This window comes from Tyto alba, unplaced genomic scaffold, assembly GCF_018691265.1.
Source record: "Tyto alba isolate M040663 unplaced genomic scaffold, T.alba_DEE_v4.0 Super-Scaffold_30, whole genome shotgun sequence".
NCBI lineage: Eukaryota > Metazoa > Chordata > Aves > Strigiformes > Tytonidae > Tyto > Tyto alba.
Genome location: NW_024881305.1, coordinates 7,665,338 through 7,679,757, shown reverse-complemented (window position 1 = coordinate 7,679,757; position 14,420 = coordinate 7,665,338). Strand labels below are relative to the sequence as shown.

Below are 14,420 nucleotides of genomic sequence, written 5' to 3'. Positions count from 1 at the left end.
GACCCTTAACCCCCCAAGTGTTAAATAGAAAAAAGTTTTATATCATGTTTATAATTATATTGCACTTTAAAGACAGCAGCCCATCCATTCAGTTATTTAGTGCTGAAGAGTACACCTTACCAATGCTCTTTTTGATGACAACTGCTCTTGCTCTTTTATTTTATAAAGTTTTAACTCTGTATCTTTTTCTTCAACCATTTTATCATATTCATGCTGTGTTAAAAAAACAAACAAGCAAACTCAAAGCATTTGACTAAATGTTACAATTACAGATCTACCTAGTCTTAAAACATTGCTCATTTTTTCAAATAAGGCTCTTCTGAAGATTCAGAAAGTACTACGAATAAACACTGATGTTTCAGTAGAAACTGTAAGACAGAAAAGGCAACAAGCATTATTATTTTGCTAACTGACAGAGAGTGCTTTATCTATAGGCAGCGATGCGTGTTCCAGCACATAAAAGCTAGCCACATTATTTTTATTAATGGTATATGCTAAATGTACAGCAAAACACAGCAATAGGGAATGTAAATTAAAATATGTTAAGTTAAACTTGCTGAAGGTCACTAAGTAATCTCCTCATAAAAAGAGGCCCAAACAGATACTGAAGAACACTGCTTTATGATGGTATCAAAAGAAGCCTGAATATTTCGTGAAATCCTAGAAATTTAGATAAATGGAATCTATCTTCCAGTAGGCGTGTTTTCAAAATCTGAAGATTAATTTATTTTTAAATAATTAAAAGTCAAGCATGTATTCATCTTTGTTTTCCTAGACTTCGGTCTCTATTATGAAGTTTTACTTTCTAATTCATAATATTCTGGGTTTGAAAGTTTTTTACTTAACACAGTGTCACACGTTACAAATCACAGAAATCAGTAAAAGCTCTTACCTTGTGTTTTTCCATAAGTGCCACCATTTCAGTTATTTTGTGTTGACATCGGATATCAGTTTCTCTCTGTGTTACTGTTGCTTCATCAGCAAGTAACCTCATCTTTTCTACCTGTTAGTAACAAGTTTCATTTAACGCATGAACAATTAACAATGTATTTTAAAAAAAAAAAAAAATCTTAGTTTCTTCTTACCCCTGTGGGTACAGTGTATATATAGTCTCATTTAGCGCAGTCTTCATTTGCTTTTAAGATGTTTTTCAAATCCTGTACCTTTTATACATATTGTTACAATGGGCAAATAAAGCTAGATTAAAAGTACATCCATTCTTTCATGGCAGTGTCATTTCAAACCACAAGGCCATTTCAAGCACTCTGCCCTAACATTTTTTGATATTACCATCAAAAAACTGTGGGCAAGAAAGTACTAATATGGGAAAAGTTACAATCTAAGTTGCTTGTGCTGTGTTTATACCTAGAATAGAATTTCTGTGAACAGTATCTTGACAAAAAGAATTTTTAACTGGGTTCGCATTTTTAAAGACACATACAAATACTTCAATGTAAGGATCTAATGTCCTAAAGCTTTGCTCACATTCATACACAAGAAGTTCTGTTTATGTCAATAAGACTGCTACCTAAGACCAAGAACTCTGGCCAATATAGCTTCATAAAACCATCATATATCAAAAAATAAATAAAAGGTACACTAAAAATTAACAACTCTCACCTCTTCAAGAAGTTTATTTTCATTTACTTTTTTTGTTTCAATGTCTTTTTGATAGATGTCAACTGTTTCCTTATGTTGCTTGTTCATATTTTCCATCTCTAACTGTAATTTATTCACCTTTTGAGAATGCAGAATTACCGATGTTACTTGTTCAGGAATAAATATGCCAATGATTTTTTTACCTGTTATTTTTCAGCAGAACCACTCTGCTACTTTTCAGGTATAAGATTGAACTGTCCTATTTAATGTTGAGCTTTCTTTAATAAAGAGTTGAACTTTGACTTGAAGTGAGTCAGAAAATACTCATAAAAACAATGGCAATACCACAATGGGAAAGACAGCCTATACCTGTTCTGTGCACCCCAGTCAACAGAAGTCCTAAAGCTAGAGACTAGTGAATCCCAAAGAGTCATTACAATATACGGGAACCATCCATTAGCAATCAGACACTATTCTGACTTTTGTACAAAAAACTCTTTAGCATTGCTGGCATGGAATGCAAGGTAGGAAAATGAAGCATAACTGAGTCTCCTAAAATAGTCTCCTAAGACTTAGCAGTAGGACTGTATTCTGTTTACAACTAAATCTTTTTTTTTTTTCAGTTAAGAAACAATTTATCTATAAATAGTTTATTTTCAGAATTTTGTTTAGTTCTAAAGAAGGTTAATTCCTTTGAGCCACTAAAATTAATAAGAATTTGGTATAAAACAAATAGGAAGAGTGTATTCCTAAGCAGTCACCCTAAATGCTCTGTATTCTTTGAAAAAAAGATACCGATTGTGACTTTATTCCCTCCCTTGTAAATCTATTTAAGATTTTAACTCGTTTATGGTATATTTTCCTTCCAAGTATGCATTGTGATTATAATTTTTCCTTTTAAATTTCTCATAGGAATGCCCTGAAAACAGTCCACATCTTTGTTCAAGTGTGGTACCCAAAACTGGACACAGTGCTCTAATCAGGGACTTAACATTGTAGAACACAGTAAAAGAACTGCCTAAAGTAATTAACACATGCATTTACTTTAATTGCTTTTCTGTTTCAATGGGTTGGCATTACTGAATTATGTTCAATACACTATCAACCAAAAAGAAAGGGACTGATTAGGCACGTAATTCCTTGAGATGTGATGCCCATCTCTTACAAATGTCTGATAGCGCAGTCAGTGTCCCCTGTTTAAAAATGGAAGCATCTTCCAAAAATTATGGGTTCATTCCTGTAAAATCTGTATCCGAGATCCATAAACCAGTTATGAATGTGCTTAGCATGTATTATCATTAGTTACTCTGGGACTTAAAACACTCAGTCTTTGTGCTTTACACTCATCTTGCACATGAAGTTATTTAAACCTACCTTCCCTTCATACATACTTGTCTTCTTGCTTTCTGCAGTAATTTTCTTTTTCAGCACTTTATTCTGTTAAAATAAAGTAAAACAAACACTATTTTTTCATAAGTTAATAGAATTACGTAATGATTTAGCTGCATCAAGTAGGTCGGAATCTTCGTAATTCCATCTTTCAGCAAGCAAATAGCTCTCTGTTGTGCAGCTCAGGTTCCAGATCAATTCTCCAAACAAAAAAGGGCTCAACTACATTAATACTACTGTTACTTCATGACCTCATGAAAGACTCCTCATGGGCAATGACAGAGAATAACGAAAGAGGGTGCAGAATGGGAAGAAAAACTCAGATGCTCCTGACAGAAAATGTGCAGATGTCATGACAAAAATACAAGTTATATGTTTTTGCAGTGCACTTATTAACAATTTGTCCTAATGCACAACTCTCTTCTATTATTGATAACTCAGATAGGTTATTATTTCAAGTACATCAGTGATACCATGTAGTAAATGAATACTGTATAATTTTGTTAAAGATATCATTTCTGTACTTGCATTTTTCAAAAGCAAGGATAATTTTACAAATCAAGTAATTCCAAAGGTGACTCCTTAATTTGCTCAGAGTTAGGATAAGAAAGGAAATGTTATAAATTACACAGATATATGTAAAGATATCACACCAGATGGAAACTGTTGAAAAGTAACATTTAACACAAAATACCATGTTTTATGTATTTGTTGCTTTTAAAACTGTACTTACCTCCTGTTGCAACTCTTCAACGCATTTGGTTTTATTTTCCATCTGTTTCTTTAAATTATTCAACTAAAAGAGATATTTCAAACGTTAATTAATAAAAATAAAATAGTAACTTCACAATTTAAAAAATAATCTGCATGAAGTTCTCCACAGTGCATGAAAAAATTAATTTTCGTACCTTATTTTCTAGAATCTTCAACTGCTTGTCCTTTCTTGAAATTTCATTTTCAATACTCTTAGCCTGGAATTATAATTGTAAATCTTTGACTTTACAATAAAATTTTGAAATCCATTATGATGTTAACAAAACAGGTGTGCTTTCAAACTACAGTAAGAAAGTAAAAATATTTGAACATATTTAAACTAGAAGTCATATTACACATTGAAAGCCAACCCATACACCATCCATCACTAAGTGGCTATACAGAAATAAAATAAAAGGGGTTCTCTGTTTGCCTGAAAAATAACAAAACTGGACTTCTAAGCCTCCATGTTAAGAGTAGACATCCCAGTGAAAGCCCTTGTCTTTTAAAATAAAATGGCTCAGCATGTGTACATATGTTGACTCAACTGGTAGCAGCACTGAAAGAAGAAAGCATATGTAAGAGATTACATCCCTAGGTAGAGCTTTGCACAAAAAAAACCCCAAACAAACAAAAAAGTAAGTTTCACATTTAGATTTTGTCCTACAGGTTATGTTATGTATTTTCACGATAGAGTATGGGATAAGGCATACATTTTCTTCTCTTTCATCCAGTTTATTTTTTATCTCTTCACCTTTCTTTGCCATCTTCTCCTTCAAAGACTCCAGTTCATTTCTAAATGCCAAGTTAAAAAGCATTAGTGAATATTTACTTAATAACTTTAACTTCTCTTCACTACTGCTAAATAAATCCATACTTTATTTCCTAAAAAGAGCTGCTAATATTGATGAGCACTTTGTAAGATGTTCAATTAAAATGTGACTTGTAAGTTAATGTCTGACCTGTACATACTTTTTGTAAGTATGGAAAGACACCCTTACCTGAGAAAAATGTATTCTAATCTGTAATATCATAATGCGTCTATGAAACACAGAAGGCTGCCTGTCTACTGGGCTGGTGGTACAGAGACTACTTCAGAGAGTAACATTTAACCAGTTTCACATTTTCGCATTTAATCCATAACCTTTAACTTAGGTTTTCATTTCCTTCACACCTAAGATGTTAATGTAGAACAGAATAGCTCTCTGTATGTAACATGAAGCTATGGCAAAAATTGTTCCTGTAGCAATAGGTATTATTAATCTGTAGAAACTTCTACATGGCCAACATCAACACTAAATAGTTTCTGGTTTGCTATGTAACCTAAAAAAAAGCATTAGTCTAAAAATCACAGAAAGCAGCATATGATCACAACATTTAGACTAACTGGGAAGGAATTGGGCCTACTTTCTTTAATAATATTGTACATTAATATTTGTTTTTACTTGCCTTAGCTGGGCATTTTCTTCTTCCAAGCTTTCAACTAACTGCTTTGTATTTTCTTCTCTTTTTCTACTATCCTAAATAAAGACCCATGTAAGTCAAATTAATAAAATTCTAAGTGACATCTTAAAAAAAATCAAAGATATCTTAAGCAGTATCTTGGCCTGCCTTATTCACAAGGGTAACTGCAATTCCTTTGTATTTCAAACACAAAAAAAATAGTTCAGATACTCTACAGAACCATGTCATGTTGCAGTTTACCATATGATTTGTATTTTAAAATTAATGTTGTCCTTTAAGAACAGGCAGAAGTTTACAACTTGCCTCATGACTTTCTTGCAGTTTCTTTAGTTCTGTAGCCAGACCACTTTTTTCTTCTGCTACTTGTTCCTTTTCTAATAAAAGCTTATTGATACACACTGTTAGTTGTTCATTCTTTAGCCTAATTTAAAACAATTTGAAATTTCCTTTTAAGTTAAATTTATCCTTTACAAAATGTTACTTCTCACTGAAAAAAGTTCAGGCCTCTATCTACAAATTCAAGCTCTGCAGCTAAGTTACAGTGATGGAAAAAGGTGACAGAAGAAAGAAAGAAAATAAGATTCAACTATTATGTAAATATAACGGCTGTTGATGTAGTTCAATATCCAGTTCAAAGCAGGGTTAGCAATGAACTCAGAATCTTTCTCTTCATGTTAACCCAACAAAGTCACAGAGATATGGAACAAGTACATACATATAAGTACAGAAAATGTAGTTTATAAATATAAGTATAGAAAGGATGTCATATTGTGTGCATAGGTTAAAAATTTTCAATAGAAAACAATCAGATCATTTCACTGTATATTAAAGTAACTTCTATATAACACAAAAAAATTAAGCTAATATTGTATTTTCAAAAATGATCATACGCCTTTTGTTCAAAATCTGTATTCAGTGTCATAAGCTGTTCTAAATAATTTTGTTCCTTTTCAGCTGTATTGGACAGTTGTACTTTCAAATCATGGATTTCTTCCTACAGAAGAAAAAGAAAGTGTTTTGAGTACACATGTGTAAACTACAAGTCATGAAAGCCATCAGAAATGAACTGACAACACAAAGCTTTAAGGTGAAACAAAATGGCATACATGCCATTAATTAGCCAGACCGTATCTTTACATCTCTCTGGTGTAATGTAGAAGTAGCATGAGATACTGAACTCTGATCAAAGTGCTATATGTGTCCCCTATTATAAGTCTAACTAAATAGTCTGCAGAATTACTAGCAAAATTAGCTTTCCTTTGACATTATTTTAAACATACGTTTGCTTCAGACATCATAAGCTTTTGCATTCACCTAAATAAATAATTAAAAAAAAAAAATCACAGAATTACAGTACTATGTGATAGAATAAGCACTTATTTTGGATGCATCCCAAACCACTAAGCAAAACTCTTCCCTCAGAAATTTGCTGCCATTACAAGATAAGGCAAGCTTTGTAATGTAATGCAATGTATAATATAGAAATGCTTTGAATACTGTTTCCTCCAAATAACTGGTGATACACTGACATCACAGTCAATTGATGGGGAATGGGGTGGGGAGGGGGGAGAGAGAGGGATTAGTTTTTAAGCACAGCACATAATGAACTTCTGGAATTTCTTATCACAGGAGGCAAATAGCATGAGCATCTGTTCAAAAACAGAGAAGACAAGTGCACATGTAAAAGTCCATAAACTGATAGCAAGGGCAAGTGACAGGGATGTGTCCTCAAACATCCTTAATACAGCTACTGTAGGAAAGTACATGGGCAATAGCCAGGCTCTTCTACTACATAGTATCTTCTGCTGCCATTGCCACCAGCAGAGCAGTGCATTGGTCGGAGCACTGGTCTGACTCTGTGTACTTTCTTACGTTCTTATATACAAGTGATAATGTATAACTTAGCAATAAAAACATGTTACTATCACCCTTTATTCAGACCTCTCTGATTTGGAGAATATTTTTCATTTCTTTTTCTCTCTCCTGCAAATTTTCTACAGTAGCCTCAAGATCTATCTTCTTCACTAGAAGTCCTTCAACTTTTCCCTGTTTAAGAACATCAGTGAAACTCAGTTCAGAAAATTCAATGCACAGTATATAAGGAACAAACATATGTGGTAAAATGCAAACCTGCTTTCACACTGTCTTACTATAGCTGATGCAGTTTCTTTTTAGACTTGGAAATACAAGATCATAAATAAAATAAGCCTGTATTAAAAGCATACTTCATATAGCTTAGACTTATGTAACAAAAAATGGGCCTGTGTCACAGTTCAGTAGAGTTCACAGGGACCAGAGCTAACTACCTCATGAAATTTCCCTGTAAGTACAAAAGAATACCCAGTATAATGGGAATATATATATATACACATATATATATATATAGTATAATGGAACAGGGTGTTATAACCCATAAGACCTTTCTGCACATTCTTAAATGTTTTATCTGAAAAGGGATATATATCAGCACAGTATGTAATGGTTTCTAGGCACTGAACACTGCAGTGTGGAGGATACCTCACCATAACTAAACACCCCACAATTGGCAAAATAATCACAACAGCTTTGTGAAGGAATAAACCTATGGAACCTACGAAATTGCTTATTGGTTTCTTCATTTTGTCACACATAACCTTTACATGAATTCCACTGCCTTTTCTGGGTGGTATCAGAAGTTTGGTTATCCTTTAAACAACAAAATGAGGTCAGCTTTTATAAGGCTTAATGTTCAGAAGTGTGTTATGAAGAAAGCTAGCCACTTGAGGAATTATCTTTACTGTCAAAAATTAGTTGATTCCTTAGCCTTAAATGTCACATGTTCACAAGGCTTGAGCTAAGGTTGATCACAAAAAAAAAAAAAAAAAATTTCAGAAAGGTTCAGAATGAGGAAAGAATGAATACTAAGCATAACTAAAAATGGGAAATCTTTATGTCCAGAGAGAGTGGCATTTGAATAGGTATGAATGAAGAAGGAAATGACCCAAAATCTTGACAAGGAAAACCAAACCAAAGCAGAACAAACCAAGAAAAACAGTGGAAATAATAAAGTCCTTCAAAGAAAACACTCAAATAGTCTACAAGACAGGTAAGGACGTTTAGTAGCATCATTAAGGCATATTAAACAGTGTTTATATATGGCATTTGGGACACTTAGAAATCAAGAGAGACTTCTTCATATGAAAAGTAAATGCCATGAGACTAATAAAAGGAACATTTACCAGTGTTTCTGACAGCTCTTCAAGTTTCTTTTCTTTGTCACTTTTGAGTTTAGTCATCTCTTCTACAGCACATGTAATGTAAAATTAATTGAACACATTAATTCACAGGCAGCATAAAGCATTTATCCCTTTGCAGTACCCAATTTTCAAAACGTGTTGGATTAAGTTCAGAAATTGTATAGCTAAATTATGACTTAATCCAAATGTAGAGTTGAGAAAACTATTCAGAAAGACATTAGCAAATATATATCTGAATGGGAATTAAGAATTCAGAACCTATTATGTTTTCCACAATTATGGCTTCGAATAAACCATGGACTGTAAGAATGGAGTAATCTCCAAGTATTGATGGATCTGCATTTTTCCAGAAAAAGATTTGGACGGCTGAAGATATTCACGTGGATATGATGAAAAAGGAAACCACTTAGTAGTAACTTCAAAATGTTTTCTATGTGCCCATTCACATTACTGCTATTTTTTGCAAGTACTGGACATCAAACTCATTTTCACTCTGGAATTCTCACAGGTCAAATCTCACCTTGTTCTAGATTAACTTTTGAACACCTATCTTTAGATGCTCTCAATACATACAAGGACTTCAACTTATACTTCTCACTTATGGTATCAGGACTAGAGACATATACGGCACACTGGGAAAACTCTCCTAAAGATAGATCTCTTTCTCTGGGTGGCTAAGAAGCACAAATCTAGAAATCCCAGGATACCAAAGCAATATTTAAAGCTAACCACTGTCAGTGTGATTCTACATCCAACATGGGGAGAGTGGTCTGCAGAAAAGCTTAATTCAAGTGTTTTGTCTCTGCTACAAGCTACAGAGGTAATTCCTGGAATCTACTGTTCAGCAGTCTAACACTACGCCTCAAACAGGTCTGCAGTGCTCTCAGTCTTTAACTGCAGAGAAACCAAAATGACTTCCAGGAGAATCCATCCGTGTATGGTCTTACACATGGAGATCTGAACAGCACTGCTGTTTGACTGTTGCCAGCTACAATGACTATCAAAGGAAAGGGAGTCAGATGAGTAAAAATAAATGTAAGCATTCCTGACAGGTACAGGGTCCCATAAAACCATTTTTCCAAGCAATAGGGACAGTCCATTTTCAGCAAACAGCAGAAAACATTTTTATTACCTAGTTCATTTTCTTTCTTTCTACAAATCTTACCCAGTTCAGCAGACTTATTTCTGAGCTCCAAGGTAAGTAGCTTTGACTCATCTTCATATTTCTCCAATCTAAAAAAATGGTAATTAAAAAAAAAATACTGTATAGTACAAAGCACTGCATTTGAAATTTAAAGGACAGTAAGACAAAGTCTTACGGCAAGCACTTTAAGAACATTTGCCTTTCAACAGGCAGATGACATATCTGCATCAAAGATGTAGCAAATTTCACTATTACAACTTCAGAACAGCAGACATAAAAGTGAAAAAATACATACATACATAAATCTGTATTTCTTAAAAATTATGAAAATCAGGGAGGAGTGGGGCAAAAATTTATTTTTCTTAGAGAGCAGAATCAACCAGCACAACTGAGAAACATTACATTAAATTCTCTGCATTTAGACCACTGTGTCAAAGAAACTAATTTCAGCTTCATATCCCTTTGTTCTTGGTTTTGTCATAAACTGCAACTACTTAGAAGACATCTTAATGCCAGGTACCCCAAATCACTGTTTCTTGAAAAACTCAGTTGTGGCAATGTATTAAAATACATCTTTTACTGCTCTGTTCTCATTTTTAGAAAGGTTGACTTTAATTGCTGTTAGGTTGACAAATACATAATTTTTAAAGCTACAGAAAACCTGAAATACATTAATAATAGTCATTGGTTTTAAACGGTACTATTATCAGATGAGTATCTTCCTCACTAAATGTTCCATTACTAAAGAACTGTCAAGTGCTAAATGAGATTACTGCTCACTTAGTTAAGAGCTGCATACATGCAAAAGGAAACAGCATAACTGTCTTCAAGTGCTAATAAACCAAATCATCAGACAGGTGAAGGACTTTAAAAAGTTATCAGTGATTACAAAAAAATATAATTACACCAGATCACAGATGAAGTTTAGGTTTTATTCATACCAGCTCAGTAATCTAGTATTTTAACTGTAAGATCATTCTTTGAATTTTAACTGTTTAATTTACCTATTTTGTTCTTTTTGCAGCAAGCTTTTCAAACTGGAAGTAGAAGTCTCGAACTCCTCTATCAGGGATGCATGCAAAGCCTTAGTTTTTTTACATTCTTCCACCTGTGCTTCTTTTTCTCCAGTGACCTGAATTAATGCTTTCACTGCAGTTTGCAATTCAGTTTCTAAGCTCTTTTGAGTAACCTGCAAAAAAATTATAGATTTCTAAACATGTATTGCAACAAACAGCTACAATTGTTTCCTATCTAAAGTATCAGTAATTATTTATTCAATTACTTGTCTAACCTAATTATAAAATTATAAGCAAGCTGTACCTCTGTTTTTTGCAATGAAACTCTGGCCTCTTCCAGTTCTGCCCTCAAATGTTCTTGATTGATCTGGGATTTCTTTAACATTTCTCCTTCATGTCCTAAGCAAAAATAGATATGCTTACCTTTAAGAAAAATAGGATATTTACTAAAAAATGCTTATATTTCTATTTTACAGATAAATACATTCCTACAACTTAATCAAGTTACATAATGTATTCATGTCATTGTTAAGGAAAAAGCCACGGAGATTATTCAACTTATTAAGTAACAGTAACCAAAATGTAAAATTACATATATTTATGGAATTTAACAAAATGCAGTCACTTCTATGTATCTGGCATAAAAGCGATACTAAAACCTGCCTCCCCACTCCCCAGGGAAGGGGAGGCTGAAAACTGCCTCTGTTCTAAAGAACAAAGATACTTGCATTACATACTATAAATATTTTGGAATATAAATGCCTCAAAAATGCTGAAAATCAAGTCCTGAAAAGTAAGTTTCCTCAGTGGCACTTGACTGTAAGTTTGCAAAACTCAAGCAATGTATTTTCCCCTTATAATCTTCAAAAGCCCTCACTGGTTGGCTCACCCTTAAAAAACAACCCTTCAGAATCAGCTATACTTCCAATCACAGTCAACTGTTTGTCTGTTTGCAAGTAAGATTCCATTTAAAAGCTATAACATTTTGGGGGGTTATTTGGCAAAGGTATGAAAATATGTCTTGCTGAACACGGAACAAGACTACTATTTATGGGCTACTCTGAACAAATATTATACTTTGAAGAACCTTCACTAACTTGATTTGAAACAGATCTATCCAGTAACCAGGAAAAACACTTTTATCTATTATTATGCCGTGTTTAGTATACTAAAGTCCAACTGAAACTGAAAAATATCCAGAATAGGGACAGGGTTATACAGTGCCCTGGTAAAACTTACTTCTGTTACAGAAAAGGAATGATAGGGTATATGACATTTTTACAGTAGTATAGCATGCTCACACTAGAGTTTATTGAAGAATAAAATAAAAAACCCTCACTTCTTGAAGCTGCTACGTCAGTACAAAACCAGGGTGTAGCCTATACCTAAAAAGAAAACCTTTGTTATGAAATAAGGGCCTAGACTTTATACATACACAGATTACGCTACCAGTCCTGACCCCACATCAACAGCTTCTGTTTCAAACAAAAATATCACCTGCAAGGCCCCAAAATTCTGCTGCTGACAAGGAACAGGGTAAAATTATCATGATCCTGCTTCCTATAATTCTATAACCAATTACATTTTAACATAGCAGAGAGAACTCTTACTTTTTGCTTCTACTAAGTCAGCAATCTTATTTGTTGATTCCTGAAGCTGAGTCTTGATGTCTCTTATTATATCATCTTTTTCATCACTCTGTAGGGTAAGAACTGAAATCTAACAAAATTAAAATAATATCATAATGAAGTCTAGAAAAAGAACAGATTCTCATTTTCATTTGTGCACCATGTATGATTAGCATACGTACTGATGTCATTCAAGTTAAATAAGGTGGTTGGTCTTAGCCAAACATTGATCAAGTCATATTACTCTGGATGAAACATCTCTTCAGTTCAAATTCAAACTATTAATTCCAACAGACTAAAGATACTGGAACATCACTAAAGTTAGCAGAATCTGACTTAAGCGCAGCTCCAGCTGTCTCTCGTCCTTTTTACTGATGCTTAGAAACACTCCTTGCCCCTTTGCAACGTCACTTCCATCCTCAGAAGAAACAAACTTTTGACCTTTCCAGATGCAGAGACTCAGAGTCCTGCTTACAAACTAAAAGCTCTTATCACATTTCTTCAGCTTAATCAGACTTTCTTCATGGTTACCTCATCACTACTACAAAAAACTTACTCTAATCTCTGATGCCCGAACTCAGTTACCAGCCTGCGGTTTGATACACATTCTCATCCTCCTTCCCACCTTCCTTCTTACCAGATAAGAACTGTACCTTTCTTAACTATGAGGAGTGATGACTGCTTTGCTAATTTTATGCTTCTGCACAAGACGCTTTATAAAGGCACATGTATGTATAAATAACAGAGGGAGTATCCAGTGTTTACATGGTGCTTTTAAATCCTGTCACTAAGATGTCCCTTGTTACGATACAGCAGTCTAATTCAGATTTTATTCCAAATAAATAACACAGAAGGAACATACCATCAAAAAGTCATTTGTGATATTAATTTCCATCCTTCCAAAATACCAGTACTTTACAAACAACAAAGCACTTTTAAAATCTTTTCATTTTATATACTAGTAAGTCACAAAAGCAAAAAGTGAACAAAAAAGTGTTCAAATGTTAATGAAACTGCAAGATCTGTTTCAGAAATAAAGCTGTACATATTAGACTATAAAACTGAGCAAACCTGTTTTTCCTTCATACTGATTTCCAGTTTGCATTCTTTTTCAAACTTGTCCACTTTTTCTGCTTCTTCTTTTACTTTTGAGATATAATAATATCCATAGTTAATATACTAGCTAAAATATACTCCAAGTAAAATACAATTTCCAGTTTAAGATTGCTTATAATTGTACAGCTGTACAAATGGTTTCCTAAAGAGTAATTGCTGAGGTCATGTCTGAAATTATTTTCTAATCAGTCAAAATAATCTTGGCACCAGCCTTCCACAGAATTAGTCCATTATTCTATGTATTACTTAATAGTTTGTTACAAGATGTGCAGAAATGCACATCTAAAAATGAAACAGGCACATAATAAATAAAGCAGATATTTAATTAAAATTTCTGTAGCTATACACTAGTTCATTCTCAGTTAAATAAACCAGCTACATAAAATAAGTAGTGATCTCTAAACTGTACTTCACAGACAAAACTCAGACTTTGAGTTACTATTTAAAAAATAAAGTTCCAATCTGACCAGGTAGAAAAACAATAAAAGGGCCCAGGCATTTAATAGTAGGCAGCATGAATAAAAGAGGGTCTAGACTATCACAGTGCTACCTGTTCACCATTCTAGCACTTCATAGCTTTCTGGCCTGAAACTGCATGCAATAAAATCTATGAAGTACAAAATTGTTAAGCCTGTAGCATAAACACAATAAACAGAATTCTCACATTTGAAACACATTTCCAATCTGGTGTTCTCTGCTTGCACACGAAGCTCTTCAAATGCCATTATCATTCTCTAAAAATTAAATTCAGTTATATACATTCACATAAAACAGCATTTTCAGTAATGAAGAATTATGTTTATGGTTTGTAAACAAAGCGTTAGAAGCTTGTTCATATTTGTAGGAGAAATTTTGTTAAAACCATAATTCAGAGCACAAACATATTTTGAGTTAACAAAATGTTATAATTACTCAAAGTTGGAAGTTTAAGAATTTCTGTGCTCAAGATCTAAACAATTTCAAGGATGAAATATTTTTACTGGTCCATATTGGTAAATCCCTATCACAATGGAGGAGTTGTGCTTTTCCTAGTTGATACAACAACCTATAATTAATGTTTAACCATTTTACCACG

General features: G+C 33.4%; 1 protein-coding gene across 1 annotated transcript in view; it reads right to left on the bottom strand.

Moving 5' to 3' along the window:
• SYCP1 (synaptonemal complex protein 1) overlaps positions 1–14,420 on the bottom strand; it is a 29,770-nt gene that overhangs the window by 7,630 nt on the left and 7,720 nt on the right. Inside the window, exons 8-25 of the mRNA XM_032987276.2 lie at positions 14,010–14,079; positions 13,301–13,374; positions 12,212–12,320; positions 10,906–11,000; positions 10,590–10,774; positions 9,607–9,674; positions 8,424–8,485; positions 7,147–7,251; positions 6,096–6,199; positions 5,509–5,626; positions 5,191–5,261; positions 4,455–4,536; positions 3,897–3,959; positions 3,722–3,784; positions 2,974–3,036; positions 1,621–1,737; positions 893–1,003; positions 121–213 (exon numbers count right to left, since the gene is read on the bottom strand). Coding sequence (XP_032843167.2) covers positions 121–213; positions 893–1,003; positions 1,621–1,737; positions 2,974–3,036; positions 3,722–3,784; positions 3,897–3,959; positions 4,455–4,536; positions 5,191–5,261; positions 5,509–5,626; positions 6,096–6,199; positions 7,147–7,251; positions 8,424–8,485; positions 9,607–9,674; positions 10,590–10,774; positions 10,906–11,000; positions 12,212–12,320; positions 13,301–13,374; positions 14,010–14,079 — 1,653 coding nt within the window. The remainder of the gene's footprint in view (positions 1–120; positions 214–892; positions 1,004–1,620; positions 1,738–2,973; positions 3,037–3,721; positions 3,785–3,896; positions 3,960–4,454; positions 4,537–5,190; positions 5,262–5,508; positions 5,627–6,095; positions 6,200–7,146; positions 7,252–8,423; positions 8,486–9,606; positions 9,675–10,589; positions 10,775–10,905; positions 11,001–12,211; positions 12,321–13,300; positions 13,375–14,009; positions 14,080–14,420) is intronic.